Below are 17,426 nucleotides of genomic sequence, written 5' to 3'. Positions count from 1 at the left end.
TGTATATATTGCAAAATGATCACCACAATAAGTCCAGTTAACATCCATCACCATACATAGTTACAAAAAAATTTCTTTTCTTGTAATGAGAACATTCAAGATCTACTCTCCTAGCAACTTGCAAAATGCGATACGGTATTATTAACTATAATCACCATGCTGTACATTACATCACCAGGACTTAGTCATTTTATAATTGGAAATTTGTACCTTGGAGCCCCTTCACCCATTGGGGGAGAGGAGAATTCTTGGCCTTATGTGGCAAGCCCTGAGTCCGGCTGGGGTGGGGTTGGGGAGGAACGGGACAAGACTGAGGAGGAGGAGGAGGAGGCCCTGTCCCTGGGAGTTCCCAGTCTGAAGCACAGGAAGAGGTTGTGCCCCTGTAGTCTGTATCCTTGTGGTGTTTTTCCCTCCTTAGCCCCTTTCCCCTCCTCAGGGAGTCCTGCTGAGAACTTCCTATTACACAATCCGTCACAGGAGGCGGGGTGGGAGAGGAAGGAAAGCAAGGGGAAGGGAAGTGGGTGTGTTGCGCGCAAGGCAAAGTGGGTTTCACTGGGCACCTACAGCACAGCCTCAAGGGGGCAGCAGCGGGCTGGCAAGACCCTCCTCTAGAAAAGAAGGGACAGGTTGGGCCCCAGGCCAGACCGATGGAGGTCAGCCTCTGCTCCCCAAACATGGGCCCTCACTTGGGGTCCCACACCTGCACAAGTATTTCAATTGAAATTCTACCATTAAAACTACCATTATAACTTCGTTCCTTTGGGTCTTCAATTCAGCAAACAAGTGCCTAGTGTGGGGGTGTAAGGTATTGCTTTTGGGGGTCAAGAGGGCATTTTGGTTTTCTAGAGCCTCTACTAAATGCCCCTAGGAGGGGGGCAACTTAAGACCACCCTGGTGGGGATAAGTCCATTAGATGTTTCTTCACCCTGGGGTGGTGGAGTTGTTAGTGGTGAAAATAGGTGGCGCTCCAAGAGGAGCCTCTTCGGGTAGAGGTGGGGAAACAGGATGGTGTTTATAGGATGGGTGGTTATTAGGAAAGCTTCCAGGGCTGGCCCAGTGGCTTAGCAGTTAAGTGCGTGTGCTCTGCTGCTGGCGGCCTGGGTTCGGATCCCAGGCGCGTACTGACGCACCGCTTCTCCGGCCATGCTAAGGCCACATCCCAGGTACAGCAACTAGAAGGATGTGCAGCTATAACATACAACTATCTACTGGGGCTTTGGGGGGAAAAAAATAAAGAAAGAAAATTATAAAAAAAAAAAAAAGGAAAGCTTCCAGTTGGAGATGCTCTGGAGATGGAGGGCCTTGGATTGAAAGGGAAATTGTGGTCTCAGCCCCACCTCTCTTGAACGAGCCCAGCTGGCCAGAAGCAAAGTGGTGATGATAACAAAGCCTACTCATCTGCCGCATCCCAACCTCAGTTCCACTCTCTCCCACCCGCATCCAGCCCCCATAACATGCCCCAGTCCCACCCTGCTGTCAATTCTTCCTGCAAAGCAAGCAGCTGAATGCAATTTATGTACCACCACCCCCCCTCTTCTCCAAAGTACCTGTGTTTTAATGGAAAACTCTGTAAGGCCCAGAGGAATAACTCCAAAGCTATATGAGATATTCTAAAGCAGTCTTCACTCTGGCACCTCATCCTCAAAGTACCCCACATATGGGCAACTGCCAAGGCCATTTACCTTCTTAAGCCTTGATTTCCCCAGCTATAAAAAGGAGCAGCAAAATCAGGTCATTTCCCAGCTCCCTTCCAACTCTGAAGGTCTTAGCATTTTGAGATTCCACAGCCTCCCATGCTGAGAGCACAGGGCCAGCCAGCCCTTGTTAGGAGGCAGCTAGTCTGTGGTTTGGCACCACTGCCCAGCAGGCATTTATTAAATCAGTGGGATGTGGTCCCTGCTGGCCTGGAAAGAGAACATTAAGCTCCAAAAACTTCCTGCAGCAGGCCTCCTTCAGAGAGTGCTGCTCAGAGGGGTGAGGAACAAAACCATTCCAGTCCCTGGCGGTGCTCCAAGATCCTGTTCGCTAGTACTTCTGCCCTGTCTGCACGGAGAACCAGTGACTGAAAACATCTGGAGGCCTGCTTAAGACCCAGGCAAATTCTCTCTCCTTCCTCTGGGGGTGGCTGTTCTTGACCCTGGTAATCCAGGGTGACCTTTGCCAATGCCCCTTCCCATCCAATCTTCTGCACTTCATTGGGCAACAACCCTGTAATAAAATCCACATGAACCCAGCTGCTAACAGCTCCTGGAAGGGCTGTAAGATCTAACACCTGCCCCGCATTCCTTGAGCCCTAGTAGCAAGGGAAAAGAGGGCCGAGACCCAACTCTTGCACCTCTGGGTCTTACAGTTGAATTGTGCAGAAAAGGAGTAGGTGGGAAGAGAGAAACACCAATGACGAGGGCTTGCTAAAGGGGAGAAGGCAGCTACAGCGGGGAGTCCACAGGTGTGCGACAGGGCTGCTGCATGGCCCAGCAGAGCCCGCCAGGCCTGGGCCTGCCTCTTGCCAGGGACCTGAGTCGTGCTGACAAGCCCCATGCTGACTCTGGGAGGCAGGACTGGGCTGAGAGGTTGGAGCGCGTGTCACTGACCTGGTGGTCCAGGATTGCCTGTCCCTCCTCTGCCTGTTGTGACCTGGGATATGTCCCAAAGGGGGTCTCTCATTTTAGGAAATATTTACTAAGCACCTACAACATATGTGCCTGGTGCTGGGGAGAGAGATACACTAGGGAGTAGAACAGACCCTGTTCCTGTGCTCCTGTCCCACTACAGGTCACAAAAGTCTCGGGTGTGCTGGTGAGGGTGGGGTCAGAGTGCTTGGAGTTCCAGAGGCAGGAGAGCCCCCCTGGCAGGGTTGGGTGTCTCCTATTCCGACTCCCTCCCTTAGCTTCTCTGGGGATAACACATGGACACAGGATTCCCTCTGGCTAAGGTCAGAACTCAGATTCACTTTAGTGTTCTCCCCCTCACCGAGGGCAAGAATCCAAGAAATAAATACAACAGGTTAGAAGGACAGATAAGCTGCTTGAAGTTTATTTATAAGTATAAGGATGCACTTACTGGGCCTGGCTTTTTTTTTTTTTTTCCCACTTCTCCCTTGCCTTCCTTTCCACCCAGCTAAGGTTTTTGCTTGCTCACCTCTGAGAGTTCTCAGCCGATTTCACTAACCTATCTGCTCTTTGCTACGATGAGCCGAAGACTGGTACAACTTTTCCCAGAGCTGAAGGTGGGTTCATGTCAGAAGGCCCTCAAGGATCCTACTGAGGCAAATGACTCTGCTCTGGTCAACTCAGGCAGCTGTGGAGCAGAGAAACTTGTGTCCTTCTTGGAGCGCTGCCTTCATCTCCTCGAACTGAGCCAACTGGCAGGCCTCGTCCAGTCCCAGCCAGCGGTAGGCTTGGTGCTCGTGGGAGAGGCGGATCTCCACGTCGCAGTCCTTCACCTCGGCCAGCCAGTAGATGACTGTTTTAGGCTTCTGCCTGGCCACATAATTGAGCTCCCTTCTGAATCCCTCAATGATGGTCAGCTGGCCTGCTTCTAGTCCCGCTTCCTCCCGAGTCTCCCGCAGGGCTGCTTCCAAGTCATTCTCTCCTGGCTCCACATGGCCTAGTTAGGAGAAGAGGGGAAGAGAAGGAAGAGATAATCTTCACAAAGCTGGATTTCCCAGGTCAGATGATTTAAAGGTGGGGTCTTCAGTGACTTTTCTAGGTGTTGCTAAGCTAAAGGGAGCCTAGAGAGATATCCTAACACACCTAGGAATCAGGAGCAGGGCAGAGAGTGTCCGGCTCTCAGTGTCTGGGAAACCCCTCCTCCCCACCCCATCTTCTCTACAGAGAGTGAAACAGACCATGTGTTTGGCAAGTCTGGTCTAGAATACTGCTCTTCGATGGTGAGAGAGCTGGCTTCCCTCAGACCTCTGCTTTTTTATTCTTTGGAGCTCTCCTCATCACATGTTCTCAGGGAGACCTTTTCCTTGGAGACCTTAAAGCGATTTTCCCAAGGAGGGGCAGTCCCTTCTTGGCAGGCAGGAGCTAGCTGAAGAGGGAGCACTTTGCCTACAATCCACAGTGAGGACTTAACACTGTCTGCAGTTGGTCCCTGACGTCCCAGGGCCAACAGACAGGCTCAAAACCCTGCGCTGCAGCACCAGCAGCCGTTTCCAAGTAGCTATCAAGGCTTTTCCAAATTGTTTTCATCTTTCTAACTGAGCAAGGCCAGAGTCTAGTTTCATTGGGAAAGTCCTGATGGGAACTTAGACTAAGGACAAGCTGAGAGCCAGTTCTAAGAAAATTGTTGGCAAGACCTAAACCCAAGCAGACGGCTGCCAAGAAACTGCTGTAGGAGAACTTGAAGCTCTGCAGACTGGGAGCAGCCCTCAGCTTTGCCTCTAGCCCTCCCTGCAAATTCTCAGCCTGCCCATAGGGGCCAAGAAGGACTGGGAGGGGTCTGGCAGTCTCTGTCAACACATGGCTCCAGCAAGTTGCTGGGGATCTCTCAGTTCAGGAGCTCATGGGGAGCACGAATTTTTTGCTGTTCTCTTCTTGGCTCAGAGACAGGGCTATATCCTAGCCCTCTTGCTTCCCAGGGATCCTCAGAGCAGTGCCCCAAGTCAGCTGCTGCTGCACAGCTCCCACCGAAAGCACCAGGAGTCTGGACTTAAAAATCCATTCTAGCTCATGGCCCCTGGGGAATTTTCTCTCTATAGCACCTCATATAGCCATGTACACAAAGACACGTAATGCATCGGGGGAGGAAGGTGGGAGGGATGCTGGTGGAGAGAGAGGTGACACTGATCCAGGATGTGTACCTTCCCTCAGAAGTGTGTGGGAGTCTCTGAGCACACCCTTCCCAACAGCATCTATTCAGCATTCTGCCCACCAATGTTAACAGGGAAACTACTCCCTTAGGCCCAAGCATGAAAAAATTCGGAGAGGTCTTTTGAAATTTTTCAATGAGAGCTACCATGCAGTGTGACTTAGGTGATCAGGAGACAAGTGTGAATATTCCTATTCATAGTATTTGTGACACTTGTCCCTTTTTTTCACCTTGTTTCTGCCAAGTGAAAACTCAAATATGCAAAATTTACGTCCTGTTCCCATTTCCTTGTTTTCCTCCAACCCTGGATCCTTGTTTACCCCTCCCCCACCCCACTCCCCTTTGGAGTCCCTGCTCCCTTCTGTCTGGGGGCTGTTCACTGTGGGCTCCTGACCTGTAGCCTGGTAATAACTCGACCCCAAGGTCCCCAACTCCCAGCCCAGTGCCTTTTCTCCTACCCAGCCATTCGCCACACGGGTTGGAGCTCTGGCGAATGATACTCACAAAAAAAACAGGTGCTACTTCTGCCCTGGGATCCAGTCACAGAGTTCTATTCCCAGCTCTGCTCTGGCCTGGCATGTAGAAAGGATCAAGGGCTCCTGCCTACCCCACCCCTTGCTGCTGCACAGTCACTGAGAAGCAAGCCTTGTGGGGTGCCTGGCAGGGTGGATTTCTGAGCAACGCTTGGCACTTCCCCAAGAGCCAGCGCCTCTGGCCTTGCACCTTTGGGAGGAGTCCAGTGATGAATGCCATCTGATGCCTGCAGCAGCAGAAACTCAATTGCAGTGTTGTTCACCTTGGGAAGGAGGCGTCTTCGGAAGATGATCAAGCCACATGCTCTCAGGGCCATGGTCTATCTGAGGACTTAACAAAGAAGATGTGGGACATTGGGAAGTTACACAAAACAGGAAGATCCATACTGGAGGGCAGCACTCTGGTGCTGGGGAGTGGCACAGACCAACTAATGGGGACGTCGTCACCTACAGAAAAAAGCAGCCTGCCAAGGACTAATGGGAGTTAACCAGGAATCAGGGATGAGCCTTTGTGTGTAACTGCAGGGCCCTGGCCCCTACTCTGTCAGTGTGGATCTATCCCAGCTCCTCCAGGTCTGCCTGCTAAAACGCAGGGCTGGTGTGTGTGTGTGTGTGTGTGTGTGTGTTAGGAGACTGGAGATCCTCAAAAGCAAACCCACTGAAACTCAAGATATGCTGGGACTGGGAAAGATGCAGTACAACATTATCATCAATCCACGGTCCCATTTCCCTCAGCCTCCAGCCTGAGTCTCTGGAGCAGAGACCCCAGCAATGTGGTTTCTGATGGCTCAGAGGGTTATGTAGGAAGGGCTGCTTGGTGTACTAAAAATTTTTTGTTATTGACTTTTTTTAGTCTTTAATCCATGTTTTGGAATGTTATACAATTCACATGGTTCAAAATTCAAAGTACAAAAGAGCACACATAGTAGAAAGCCTCTTTCCCACCCCATGAGAGGCAAACCAGCATAGTGGTCACGAGCGTGAATCTGGAACCTGGTTGAAGTTCTGGCTCTGCCACGTACTCACCGTGCAATTAGCTCCTGTCTCAGTTCCCTCATCTGTAGGACAGGATAGTAATAGTTCTACCTCAAAGGGCTGTTGTGAGTATTACACGGCTTAACTTTTGTAAAGTGCTTTTGAACAGTGCCTGGCATGTAATGAGCACTCCGTAGACCTCAATATGCATAGAATCATGTCTGGATGGATACACATCATTAACAGTGTTTTCCGGAGGATGAGATTATGGGGAGACTTTCATTTTCTACTCCATATATTTCCGTATTGTTTGTAAATTTCTAAAGAACATTTATTAATTTTATAATTAGCAATACGATAAAGACTAAAATTTTTTCGTCTTTTCCATTTCATTTAGTCTTTTTTCCATTTCAGAAAAAAATGTCAACACAACAACAAAAGACAGGATGGGGAAGAGTAGGAATATCTGCAGAAGTGAAAAAAAAAATCATCATCTGAAGGAGGACATATAACCAAGGTAACAAAAAATACGGAAGGGGCCGGCCCCATGGCTTAGCGGTTAAGTGCCCGCACTCTGCTACTGGCAGCCCGGGTTCGGATCCCGGGCGTGCACCGACGCACCGCTTCTCCGGCCATGCTGAGGCCGCGTCCCACGTACAGCAACTAGAAGGATGTGCAGCTATGACATACAACTATCTCCTGGGGCTTTGGGGGGGAAAAAAAAAAAGGAGGAGGATTGGCAATAGAAAGAAGACTGGCTCAGAGCCGGTCTTCCTCAGCAAAAAGAGGAGGATTAGCACGGATGTTAGCTCAGGGCTGATCTTCCTCACAAAAAAAAAAAAGAAAGAAAGAAAAAGAAAACTACTTAAAAATTCAAATGTAACCTGGTAGCAGACTTTTATTAAACATCATGTTCTGCTTCCCTGGTGTTCCTATTTATGCTGAGAACTTTTCCCATTCAGGAAGCCAGAAGGAAGCACCCTGTCACCAGAGAACTGGTGAACAAAGATTTCAAATTACTGGTTCCAGAAACAGCTACCTAATCCCACATACCCCTATCAAGTTGTGCAGAAAGTACCGGCAAGTTATAGTTATAGGACACCTTGCTCTGCCTTGGGTGGAGTCCCATGGAATGAATGCTGGAACTCCTACATAAGCTTAGGGATCCAAGACTAGAGGGCACAGTGCCCTGCCTAGGACAGGAAGCCCCAGAGCATTCCTCCACACCACTGCCATCACCAATACAGCCTGCAGAAACAAAGATGCCTGCATGGGGGCCAAGAAAGACAGGCCTGGGGGGCCAGGTGGAGCCACTGGGGAGCGGAGCAGGCCAATATTTTCCTATGGGGAGGGGGCTTAGGGTAGTGACAAGGGTGCACCCTAGCAAACATGTATCTCAGCAGATACCAATGGGCAGGGGTGACCACATCTAAGAACCAGACTGACAACAGTTCATCTCAGTGGGACCAGAAGAGCTAGGATCAAGAGCTAGGATCAGATGTTCACTTTCTACCTATGCTCTGGACCCATGGAGAGGCCAGCTGTTCTAGAAAGGTAGAACTCCTATTTGCTCTTTCAATTGCTTGGCTTGATCCAGCTGTGCTCTAAAGTTTCTCCCTCCTTCCCCATACACATAACCTCCTACACATCCTTTCAGAAGCAGCTCAGATGTCACCTCTTCTGTGAAGAGGGCCTTTAACATGGCATGAATAAACTTCTACTATAGGGATTGATTAGAGAAGCAGAACACTATGAGCAACAGAAAACTAAGGATTTAGTATAGGGATTAGACATTGTGCAATTATGGAAGTTGAGGGAGAGATCCATGCAACTCTGTCGACTCCACATCTGGTGTTGGGCCTGAAGTCTCTCTAGGTCAGCGAGGCCAGCAGCTGGGGAGGAAAGCTGGATGTGAAGTGGAGGAGAGCAAGGAAAACCAGAACCTGTGAGAACAAATCGGGACCTACGAGGACAACTGGAACCCACAAAGACAAACTGAAACCTGCGATTTCCTTTCACCGTCTCCAAGCACATTGATGCAGGTGACTTGCAGGAGAAGCTGGAGCCCTTTGCCACAAAGCTGAGTGTACACCTGGTCCAGGACTCAGAGTAGCTGAAGGAGGAGATTCAGGAGTTGGGGAGCTGCAGGCCTGGGTGCTGTCCTGCACCAACGAGGTGAGCCAGCAGATCAGTGTCAAAAGGTATACACTGCCACCATGCCTGGTAGCCTGCTCTGTCCTTCACAGTGTACAGGCTGCTACTTCACTTCGGCTTTCCAAATCTCATACAAAATTTTTCCTGAGGTCAACCCTAACCTGGAACCAATAAGAGGGGAATCCCAGGAAACTTAGTTCCACCCTAGCTAAGTGGACACAGTACAAAGCCACCACAAGCCCGCATACCTAGTACGGTAAGTTTGCCTGTACCTCTGGCAGGGAAGAGTCAAAGAGCTCCGTCTTCTTGGGACCCAGCACAGCAACTCTCAACAGATGTTCATTGACTCAACAGAACTCTCTCCCCACCTCCCGTTCAAACGAATGCTCAGGGTATGTTCTGGGACTTTGGGAAATAGTCCAGCGTTTTCCTGAAGAGTGCCATTTACATAAAAGTCAATAGAGCTATTGTTGGAGGTTTTCTGGTTTTCTGGAGACCACGGAGCTGAAACTGTCCAGGGGTGTGAACATAGCCAGCTTTCACATGTACATACACACACACACACACACACACACACACACACACACACACACACGGACTCCAAATGGATTCAAACCTCAGGGGGTTAAAGAACACAGCATCCAATATGCAGATATGCCTGCAGCCAGGATTGCGGAGGTGAGAACTCCAGGCTGACAGCAGGCAATTCACACTTCAAAAAAGTGGCAAAGTGCCTTAGGTGGTTAAAAAAAACCTGAACAAAAAAAAACCTCAATGTCATCAGAAGGTTCCAGAAGCTAAGGAAAAGTGCTCTTGGCTTTCTCTATATATACAATTCCCTCATAGCCTAAGAGATTCAGGATCTAGGTGCCAAAAAATAATTCACAGATAAATAGCTATACTGATGTGGTGTTCCAATGTTTTCATCAAATTAATCAGAGTGCTATTGCAAGCACAGCTCAACCCCAAAAGCCCTCACAAATATACCTTTAGATACAGAAAGAGCTCCCCAAATCCTCCCTCCAACTGGTTTCCTCATAGTCTAAAATCCCTGTAACAGACACAGTTTCATGCTACCATGTTATCAATTAAACATCTACACTGTGCCAGCTACACAGTGCAAGGTTCTTTACATGTATCTTCTCTAATGCTCAGGACAACTCTTCACCATAAGCGTTATTATCTCCAGCTTAGGACAAAGAAACTGAGATTCAAAAAGGTTAAAATACCTGCCCAAACGCATAGCTGGTCTGTGAATGGAAGGATTTGAATCCACATAAGTCTAATTCCAAAGTCTATATTTTTTTCCCTTATACAGTACAGCTCTGCCTACCGTAAAAGAGCAGGGCTTAGGGCACAAGTGGCCCAGAGAGGGGACATGCAAATAATTTATAAAATTACCTCCAGTTCCAAAATTCCCAGTCTTTGGTCTAGTTTCTTATAGAGGATTTTTAAGATGTCTGGCCGGAATCCTTTCCACAGAACAGGTTTTAGTTGGAGGGGGGTGTAGATGAAGGTCCCGGTGCCCAAAGATGACCCTGCAGGGGTGAAGTGTATCCTGAGGCCCCTACACTTTGCCTACCTGATAAGGCTTTCCACGACTCCTCTGCTTTTTTCTGGGAAGTAGGAACCTAAAACCACATGTTCAAAACCATACCCAGTAGCCTGGGTTCCCAAGCACCAAGTGTCGGGAACACCTGGGATGCCAGCCTTGGACAAGCCCACAGACACCTAACTGAGGGTGCTGGTGTCCAGGAAATTTGCCCACGAGCAACTCGAACTGCTTAGCTTTCCCTCACTTCCCACATCATAACGGTCTTTCCTCTGACTCTCCAGCTCCCTTCTTCCCTTCCAAAGCAGGACAGAAATGAGGTGCCCATCCATTAATAAAGCTCTCTGGTAACAACAACAAAAAGAGAGGGGGGAAAAAAAAAGAAAGAAAAAGAAAAAAAGCCCCCAACTACTATGAATATATTGAGACAAAGAATATGTTCCCTCAACTGCCCCTTTCCCTGGACGCCTGCATCTCTCTTTTCTGAGAGACCAAGCTGCTGAGTCATCTTGCTTTCTTTGCTATTTGGCTGAGGGAGGAAACAGGAGATTGAACCTGTAATGACATGAATATTGGCTTCTAGGATGAGGCCAAAGTCAGATAAGGTTGAGATAAAAATCATTCCTAGTGAAGGGGATCTGTTAAGTGGCCTATTAGTGCCATCTGCTGTACAATTCTGGAAAGCAAACACGGGGAATTCTAATATTAGAGCCTGCAGGGATTCATTTACTCATCTAATGTCTGTTGAGTGTGTCCCACGGGACGGGCAGTGAGACAGGCTTGAAGAGTAGATAGGAAGCTGAATACTACAAAGCCCCTGTTTCTAGGAGTTGACAGCCTAGTGGAAGTGGAAGATATTTAAACAGACAAGCTACCAGTGTCTTTTGTGCATCACAGGCTTGTGTGTAAGGTGGAAAGGTAGCAAAGGAGTGATGATCTTTAGGTCAAAGGGGTACCCCATAAGGATTTTGAAGGATGGCTAGGAGTTTACCAGGCAGAATACAGGTGGAGGCAAGGGGCACTCCAGGCAAAGGGAGGAGTGTGGAAAGACTCTCAAGCATGAGATGACATACCATTGAAGAACAGCTTAGTTTATATTCTGCAGGCAATGAGGAGCCTTTCACAGGTCTTAGGCAGGGCAGTAATACAGTCAGATTGAGGCAGGGCTGTAATATGGTCAGATTGACATTTTATGAAGACATTCTGGCAACAAGGAAGGTGGAGAATGAATTAGAAGGGAAGACTGAAGGCAAGGAGACCAATCAGTTGCAAGCCTGTTGCCAACAGTCCAGATGACAAATGGTATAGAGTTAAATTAAGGCAGAGGCAGTGAGAAAGGAGATGGATGAATTTGAGAGACATCTCAAAAAGAAAATCAACACCATTTGATGTTTCCTTGTCCAAAGGACAGAGAGAAAAAGAGCAAGAGAGAGAGAGAGAGAGGTGGGTGGGGGGATGAGTATTTGGTTTGGGTGACTAGAAGAGAAGTAGGTGGAATATAGGGTGTAGGATGTAAGCTAACGATTTCTGTTTGGGACAGGTTGAATGGGAAGTGCTACAGACTACCCACAACGTAAATGGACAGAGCTCAGTGATCATCTCATCTCGTCTCTTCATTTCCCAAGGTGGAAATTTCCCATTAGAGAAAGATTTTTCTCGCACCCTAGATGCCTCTGCAGCCCACCTCCCTCCACTTGGGTAAGTCTGCCTGTGCATCTCCTATTCCAGGCATTTTCATCCTCTCAGTCAGTAACAGCATGACGCAACACACACAAGATTGGCTGGCTGTGCAGCGAGACAGACCTAACTCCCTAATTTAAGAGCTGTTACTTTGAGCAGAAAACTTCTGTAAGCCTCATCTGTAAAATGAGGATAACATCTAGTTTTCATGGTTTTGTAGAGTTTAAAATAATGTATACACAGGATCTGATATATCAGAAGTACTGAATATACATGAGTCGCTCTTACCCTTATATCACAAGAGGTCATCAGAAAGCTTTGCTATGTTTTCATGGCATACTCTTAGCTTTTATTATTGATAGTTGAATCAAGAAATGGCAGGGGCAGCCCCGTGGTGTACTGGTTAAGTGTGCGCGCTCCGCCGCTGGCGGCCCGGGGTTCGGATCCCAGGCGCACACCGAGGCACCAGTTGTCAAGCCATGCTGTGGCCGCGTCTCATATAAAGTGGAGGAAGAAGGGCACAGACGTTAGCCCAGGGCCAATCTTCCTCAGCAAAAAGAGGAGGATTAGCATGGATGTTAGCTCAGGGCTGATCTTCCTCACACACACACAAAAAGAAATGGCTTTTCATATTTTCTGCAAAACTGCAGTGAATGCACTGTTCATCACACCATGTATATTCCTTATGTAAAAGGTCCCACTGATAGATTCCTTTTAATATAGGTACTAGGAAAAATATTTCACTCTTTTGAAAAACAGATTGTTTCCTTAATTTTTAGTTATTTCTTTAACGACAAGTTTTGAGCAAAACTGGGTACTCAGTTACAGGAAGTCTAGCGGCCCCGTTGGCTAGTATATTTGCTTGTTTCTACTATGAAAATAATTGCTACCATTTTTAGTGGAGTTACTACTTGCCAGGCATTGTGCCAAGGGCTTTACTTTCATTATTTCACTTAATCTTCACAACAACCTCCTGAGGCATTACCGCCATTTTTCAGAAGAGGAAAAAGGAAACTACGGCTCAGAGATGTGTCTGGGTAGCGATTCAAAAGCAAGTCAGGGGGTCAGCCCGTGGCATGGTGGTTAAGTGCCAGCGCTCTGCTGCTGGCGACCCGGGTTCGGATCCGGGCGTGCACCCACGCACCGCTCGTCAAGCCCTGCTGTGGTGGCCTCCCATATAAAGGGGAGGAAGATGGGTACAGATGTTACCCCAGGGCCAGTCTTCCTCAGCAAAATGAGGAGGATTGGCATAGATGTTACCTCAGGGCTGCTCTGCCTCACACACACACATACACTAAATAAATATTTAAAAAAAAAAAAAAAGAATCCTACAAAAGCAGGTCAGCCCGCCTCCCAACATCATTGCTCTTAATCTCCACTCTATATTAGCGTTTCACATTTGGCTATTTGCCTGCATTCAGTTTATTTTAAGCTAACATATAAATATATATATATATATATATATTTTTTTTTTTCTTTAGGAGATATAACAAATACTTAAGACCCAAACCAGGCTAGAACAAAGGAAAAGGAAGTTATGTTTTTAGGTGGTGGGACTCCCGTGTGACTTTATTTCTGTTGTAATTGCCACGATATTATCCATTCAATAAATGAACCAACTAGAATATATAAAATCTCTTTTGGAAAGCAGGCCGGGTTTAAAGGGTAACAAAAAAGTGTAAACTGAGGCCCAGGGAGGGGAAGGTATGGCGCTTGGGTCGCTGGGCCCTAAAACCCCGAACTCGGGGATTCCGACGACTCACCATACCACCACTTGCGTGGGGGCAATCAAGGGTCATAGGGCCACTGAACCCTCCCTTCTCCCCGTGCACAAGGGAAAACTGAGTCCTGCGAGCGGCTGGGGCCTGGCCGGCCCAGCCTCCCGACACAGGGTTAGTCAGCTGGAGACCCCCAGAGCCCGGGGTCTCAGCTGTTCCGCGGAAAACTAAACCCAGAAGCCCCTCTCTAAGGCTACTCACCGAAGCTGAGGAGGCGGGCCTTGGACAGAGACCGGAAGAACGTCAACCAATCCCGAGCGCTCGGCTGCGCTTCGGGCGACCAACAGCATGGCGCAGAGGATCCTCGGCCCGCCTCGAAGATGCCGTTCTCTCGCTTAGAACGTCGCGAGATCTTCCCTCGAGAGGAACGATTGGTTGAAAGACGAAACTTGAGAGTTACGCCCACTATTTCCTCGGATCTCTGATTGGTCTCCTAGAGGAGAAGGCGGTCACGTCAACGAGTTCCCTGGATGCCCATTGGTGGACAATGCGGGGCTGCCGGCGGGCGGCTGTCGGCGCGGGCGTTCGAACCGGCGCTTGGCGGCGTTGCCATGGGGATGCGGCCTGGCCGCCGCCTCAGGCTCGTGAGTTGACCCGACGCCTGGGTCGCCCGCTTTGGGGTCTTCTCCTGTCCGCAGACTGGGTTGGCCGAGGAGGAATTGGGAAGCCCCTGAGGTGAGAAAGGGCGGGGGAGAAGCGGGGCGGGGTAGGCCCTCGGGAGGCTTGCGCCTGCCCGGCGGGAGAGGCTGCGCAGGACGCCCGCCAAGCGCGTGCGGAGGCGGGCGGTTGTGAGGGAGCCGGGAGGCGGCCTCTGCCGGGTGTCCGAACGCTCGCCGTCTCTCCTCCCCTCATCCTCGCATCCCCGTCTTTTCTTCAGCGTTATCTCGAGCGCGACTTCTCCCGTGAAGGCTTTTCTGAGCTTCGGAGTCGTTTTGCCTTTGAACCCGTAGCCCTGACTGGGACCTCAGAGCGCTCCTATTTGGGTTATTTGTGGACTTCCGTGAGCCCGATTCTCCTCCCTTCTCCCACATAATTCTGAGGTCTTTGTGGCAAGGCAAGCATCTTTCACAATGGCTTACACACAGTAGATTTTTCAGGAAATATTTGTTGAGTTGAATTTAACTCACCACAAATAGGTTGCCCCGTTTTCCCTCCCACACGGAGATCATCTTTTGTGTTCACGGGAGAAGGGGGAGGGCACCTAATCTCGTAAAAAGTCCTGAAAGTTCACGGTTGGCCTTCCACTCTTTGTGAAAGGGAAACCCTTTTTGGATTGCTTGCTACGGCTCTTCCCGCATTGTGGGTTTTAGTCTTGGTCTCCCAGTGCTTTTATTAGGCTCCCTATTAGTCTTTGCTAAAAACAAACCATCTGTTGTTGCTGTGTGCCAAGAGAGTTTAGCTCGGTGTGTTAGTGACCCACAGCTATGGTCGCGTTTTGTGTTTTGGGAAATGTTTTAAGTCATTTTCTCCTTTGTATTCTGCTTGTAGTCTCTACTTCAGTACATAACAGCTCCTTCTGTAACCTATCCATTCATCAGATGTCGGTGATAGAACGGCATTACCAAGAGTATTGCGTTGTTAACTCGCGAGACTGTATATTCCCAGCCTGTGTTGTTGATGATTCTTATATCAAAATCATAGCTCAGTGATGACTTTAATAAAAAGACTGAAAAAGTCAGGTATCGCAGCTGTGTTCTTATTACCCTCTTATAAAAGTTTGAATGCTACTTTATAGCTAAACTGCGGATCTGTGACACGTAATGGAAACCAGCCTGGGGATTCAGGGTTTGGTCTTGGTGCTATCTCTAACTCACTCACTGTGGCTGGCTTTGCAAGTAAGTCATTTAGCCCTTTTAGACCTCACTTTTTTCCATTTGGAAAATCAAAGAGTTGAATTAGATTATAATTCTTGTGGCTCTCCTGTCGGTTTAGTCAAGCAGCTGGTGTCAGGTAGACGTCACGCACTCAGCCTCCTTTTAAAGACCATATAGCTGGAAGTAATAGTTACTGTTTATTGAGCATTTACCCTGTGCAAAGCACTGTATCAAGGGCTTTATATAAATATTGCATTTTTCTTAGCATAGTACATTAATGGGCTATCCACATAACATTTCATTAAAAACTTTTGGTTTCTATTGTTAATGAAAATCTTTAGCTATTCATAGTATTTCCCTGGGGCAAACTAGGGCATGATCCTCTCAGCTTCCAGTTTAGGAGGAACAGCGGGTTTCTTTCTCTGGGCTGCAGTTTTGTTGTTTGTAAAGTGAGGGGTTGAACTCTTCTCAGATCTCTTTCAGATTAATTGAGCTGTTAATCCAGTTTCCTGTGCTGGCTCAGCAAACCTGTTCGTAATTTGTGCAGAGTAGATCCTCAACAAAGTTTGTTAAATGACTCATAGAGGTCTGCTTCATATGCTTTGAGTGTTGTGGTCATTGTATGCTTCCGAAGTTATTGTCTCAAGGATTTTGATGTTCATATCCTATTAAACAAGAAGACTTGTCCATAGGCATAAACTCATAACAATAGGTACCATTTATATTGGAAAAACTCAGTTTTTCCTGTGCAGGAAAAAACTCAGTTCTTTCTCTCCTGAGTGACTACTCACACAGAACACTTCACTTCTGACACTTCTGGTCACCAAATGTATGGGGGTTTTTCCCCCCACCAAGCAATTCTCTGTGACAGCAGCTGAGTGTCCTACAGTTTAACTCAATCTAACACTGTCTACATGGAGATAGTGTCAGATCTCACAGGTTAAGGGCTCAGTCCCACAAGACTGCTCCCACCCCACTTCAGATGCCAATAGAAAGTAGTTGATCCCCAGGTTACCCACAACTTCTATCTGACGTGGCTACAAATCGGAGGTTCCCACGATCTCCTCCTCAGGTTTGATTAATTTATTAGAGCAGCTCACAGAATTCAGAGAAACACTTACTTATGTTTGCTCAGAGGGTCCCAAGCACAGGAGCTTCTGTGCCCATGGAGTTGGGATGCATCGCCCTCCCGGTGTGGATGCTTCACCAAACTGGAAGCTCTCTGAACCCTGTACTTTGGGGATATTTATGGAGGCTTCGTCACCTAGGCATGATCAATTATTAACTCCATTTCCAGTCCCTTTCCCCTCTCTGGAGAATGGAAGATGGAGCTGAAAATTCCAAGCTTCTAATTATGGCTTGGTCTTTCTGGTGACCAGCCCCCATCCAGGAGCCCACCCAGAATTCCCTCCTTAGAACAAAAGATGCTCCTAGTGCTCTTATCACTTTGGAATGTATAAGGGTTTTGGGAGCCCTGAGTCAGGGACAGGGTCAAAGACCAAATATTAGAACAAGAGATGCTCCTAGTGCTCTTGTCACTTAGGAAATTACAAGGGTTTTAGGAGCTCTGTGCCAGGAACCGGGGTCAGAGATCAACATATGTTTTCTATTATCTCACACGATTTTATTGTTGAGGGCGTATATATCAGACACTGGATTTAGCACTTTATTCACGTTATCCTGATTAATCGTTACAAAAGCAAACATCTTTTCACTATCATTTTTTTGCCTGTTTAACTGCAGTAGCTACCTAAATGATCTCTCTGCTCCCATTTTTGCCCACCTCTGACAATCGGTTCCTCACAGAACTGGCAGAGTGATCTTCAAAGATCATGTCCTTTCCCCACTTAAAGTCCTCCAATGACTTCCTGTTTCACTTTAAGTTAAAATCCGGAAGCCTTTACATGGCCCAACAGACATAATCTGGCCCCTACCTTTCTCATACTACCCTCCCTCTCACCTACCGAGCTAGAACCAAACTGGTCGTCTCTTCATTGCTTGATCATGCTGTGGTCATTTCCATCTCAGGGCCAGTGTACTTGCCTGGTGTGCTCTTCCTCCTGATCTTTACACGAATGACTCCTTCGTATTATTTCAGATTTCACCTCAAGTACTGCCTTCTGAA

The 17,426-nt window shown here is 48.0% G+C and overlaps 2 protein-coding genes across 4 annotated transcripts in view; one reads left to right on the top strand and one right to left on the bottom strand.

The window, feature by feature from the left end:
• Positions 1-3,004: 3,004 nt before the first annotated feature.
• On the bottom strand, positions 3,005-13,781 carry NUDT2 (nudix hydrolase 2). The gene is made up of 3 exons (XM_058565987.1): positions 13,689-13,781; positions 5,539-5,679; positions 3,005-3,606 (listed from the first exon to the last, which is right to left on the bottom strand). Exons 2-3 carry the CDS (start codon positions 5,663-5,665, stop codon positions 3,290-3,292), a joined length of 444 nt encoding a protein of 147 aa, XP_058421970.1. The 5' UTR covers positions 5,666-5,679; positions 13,689-13,781; the 3' UTR covers positions 3,005-3,289.
• Positions 13,782-14,024: 243 nt separating this feature from the next.
• KIF24 (kinesin family member 24) overlaps positions 14,025-17,426 on the top strand; it is a 67,156-nt gene continuing 63,754 nt past the window's right edge. For 2 of the 3 annotated variants that reach the window (XM_058565971.1, XM_058565973.1), the window contains exon 1: positions 14,025-14,162. The gene's annotated coding sequence lies outside the window, so the exon portion shown is untranslated. The remainder of the gene's footprint in view (positions 14,163-17,426) is intronic. The other variant, XM_058565972.1, reaches the window with a different exon arrangement.

The sequence above is a fragment of the Diceros bicornis genome, chromosome 22 (genome assembly GCF_020826845.1).
Source record: "Diceros bicornis minor isolate mBicDic1 chromosome 22, mDicBic1.mat.cur, whole genome shotgun sequence".
Taxonomy (NCBI): domain Eukaryota; kingdom Metazoa; phylum Chordata; class Mammalia; order Perissodactyla; family Rhinocerotidae; genus Diceros; species Diceros bicornis.
The sequence above is the reverse complement of the archived record's forward strand: the minus strand, read 5'-3'. Positions and strand labels throughout refer to the sequence as shown.

Coding starts and splice junctions, on each gene's coding strand:
- NUDT2 (XM_058565987.1), bottom strand. CDS start 5,665: ATGGCCCTGAGAGCATGTGGCTTGATCATCTTCCGAAGACGCCTCCTT. Junction 3,607..5,538: donor TCACTGGACTCCTCCCAAAG/GTGCAAGGCCAG, acceptor TCTCCTAACTAG/GCCATGTGGAGCCAGGAGAG.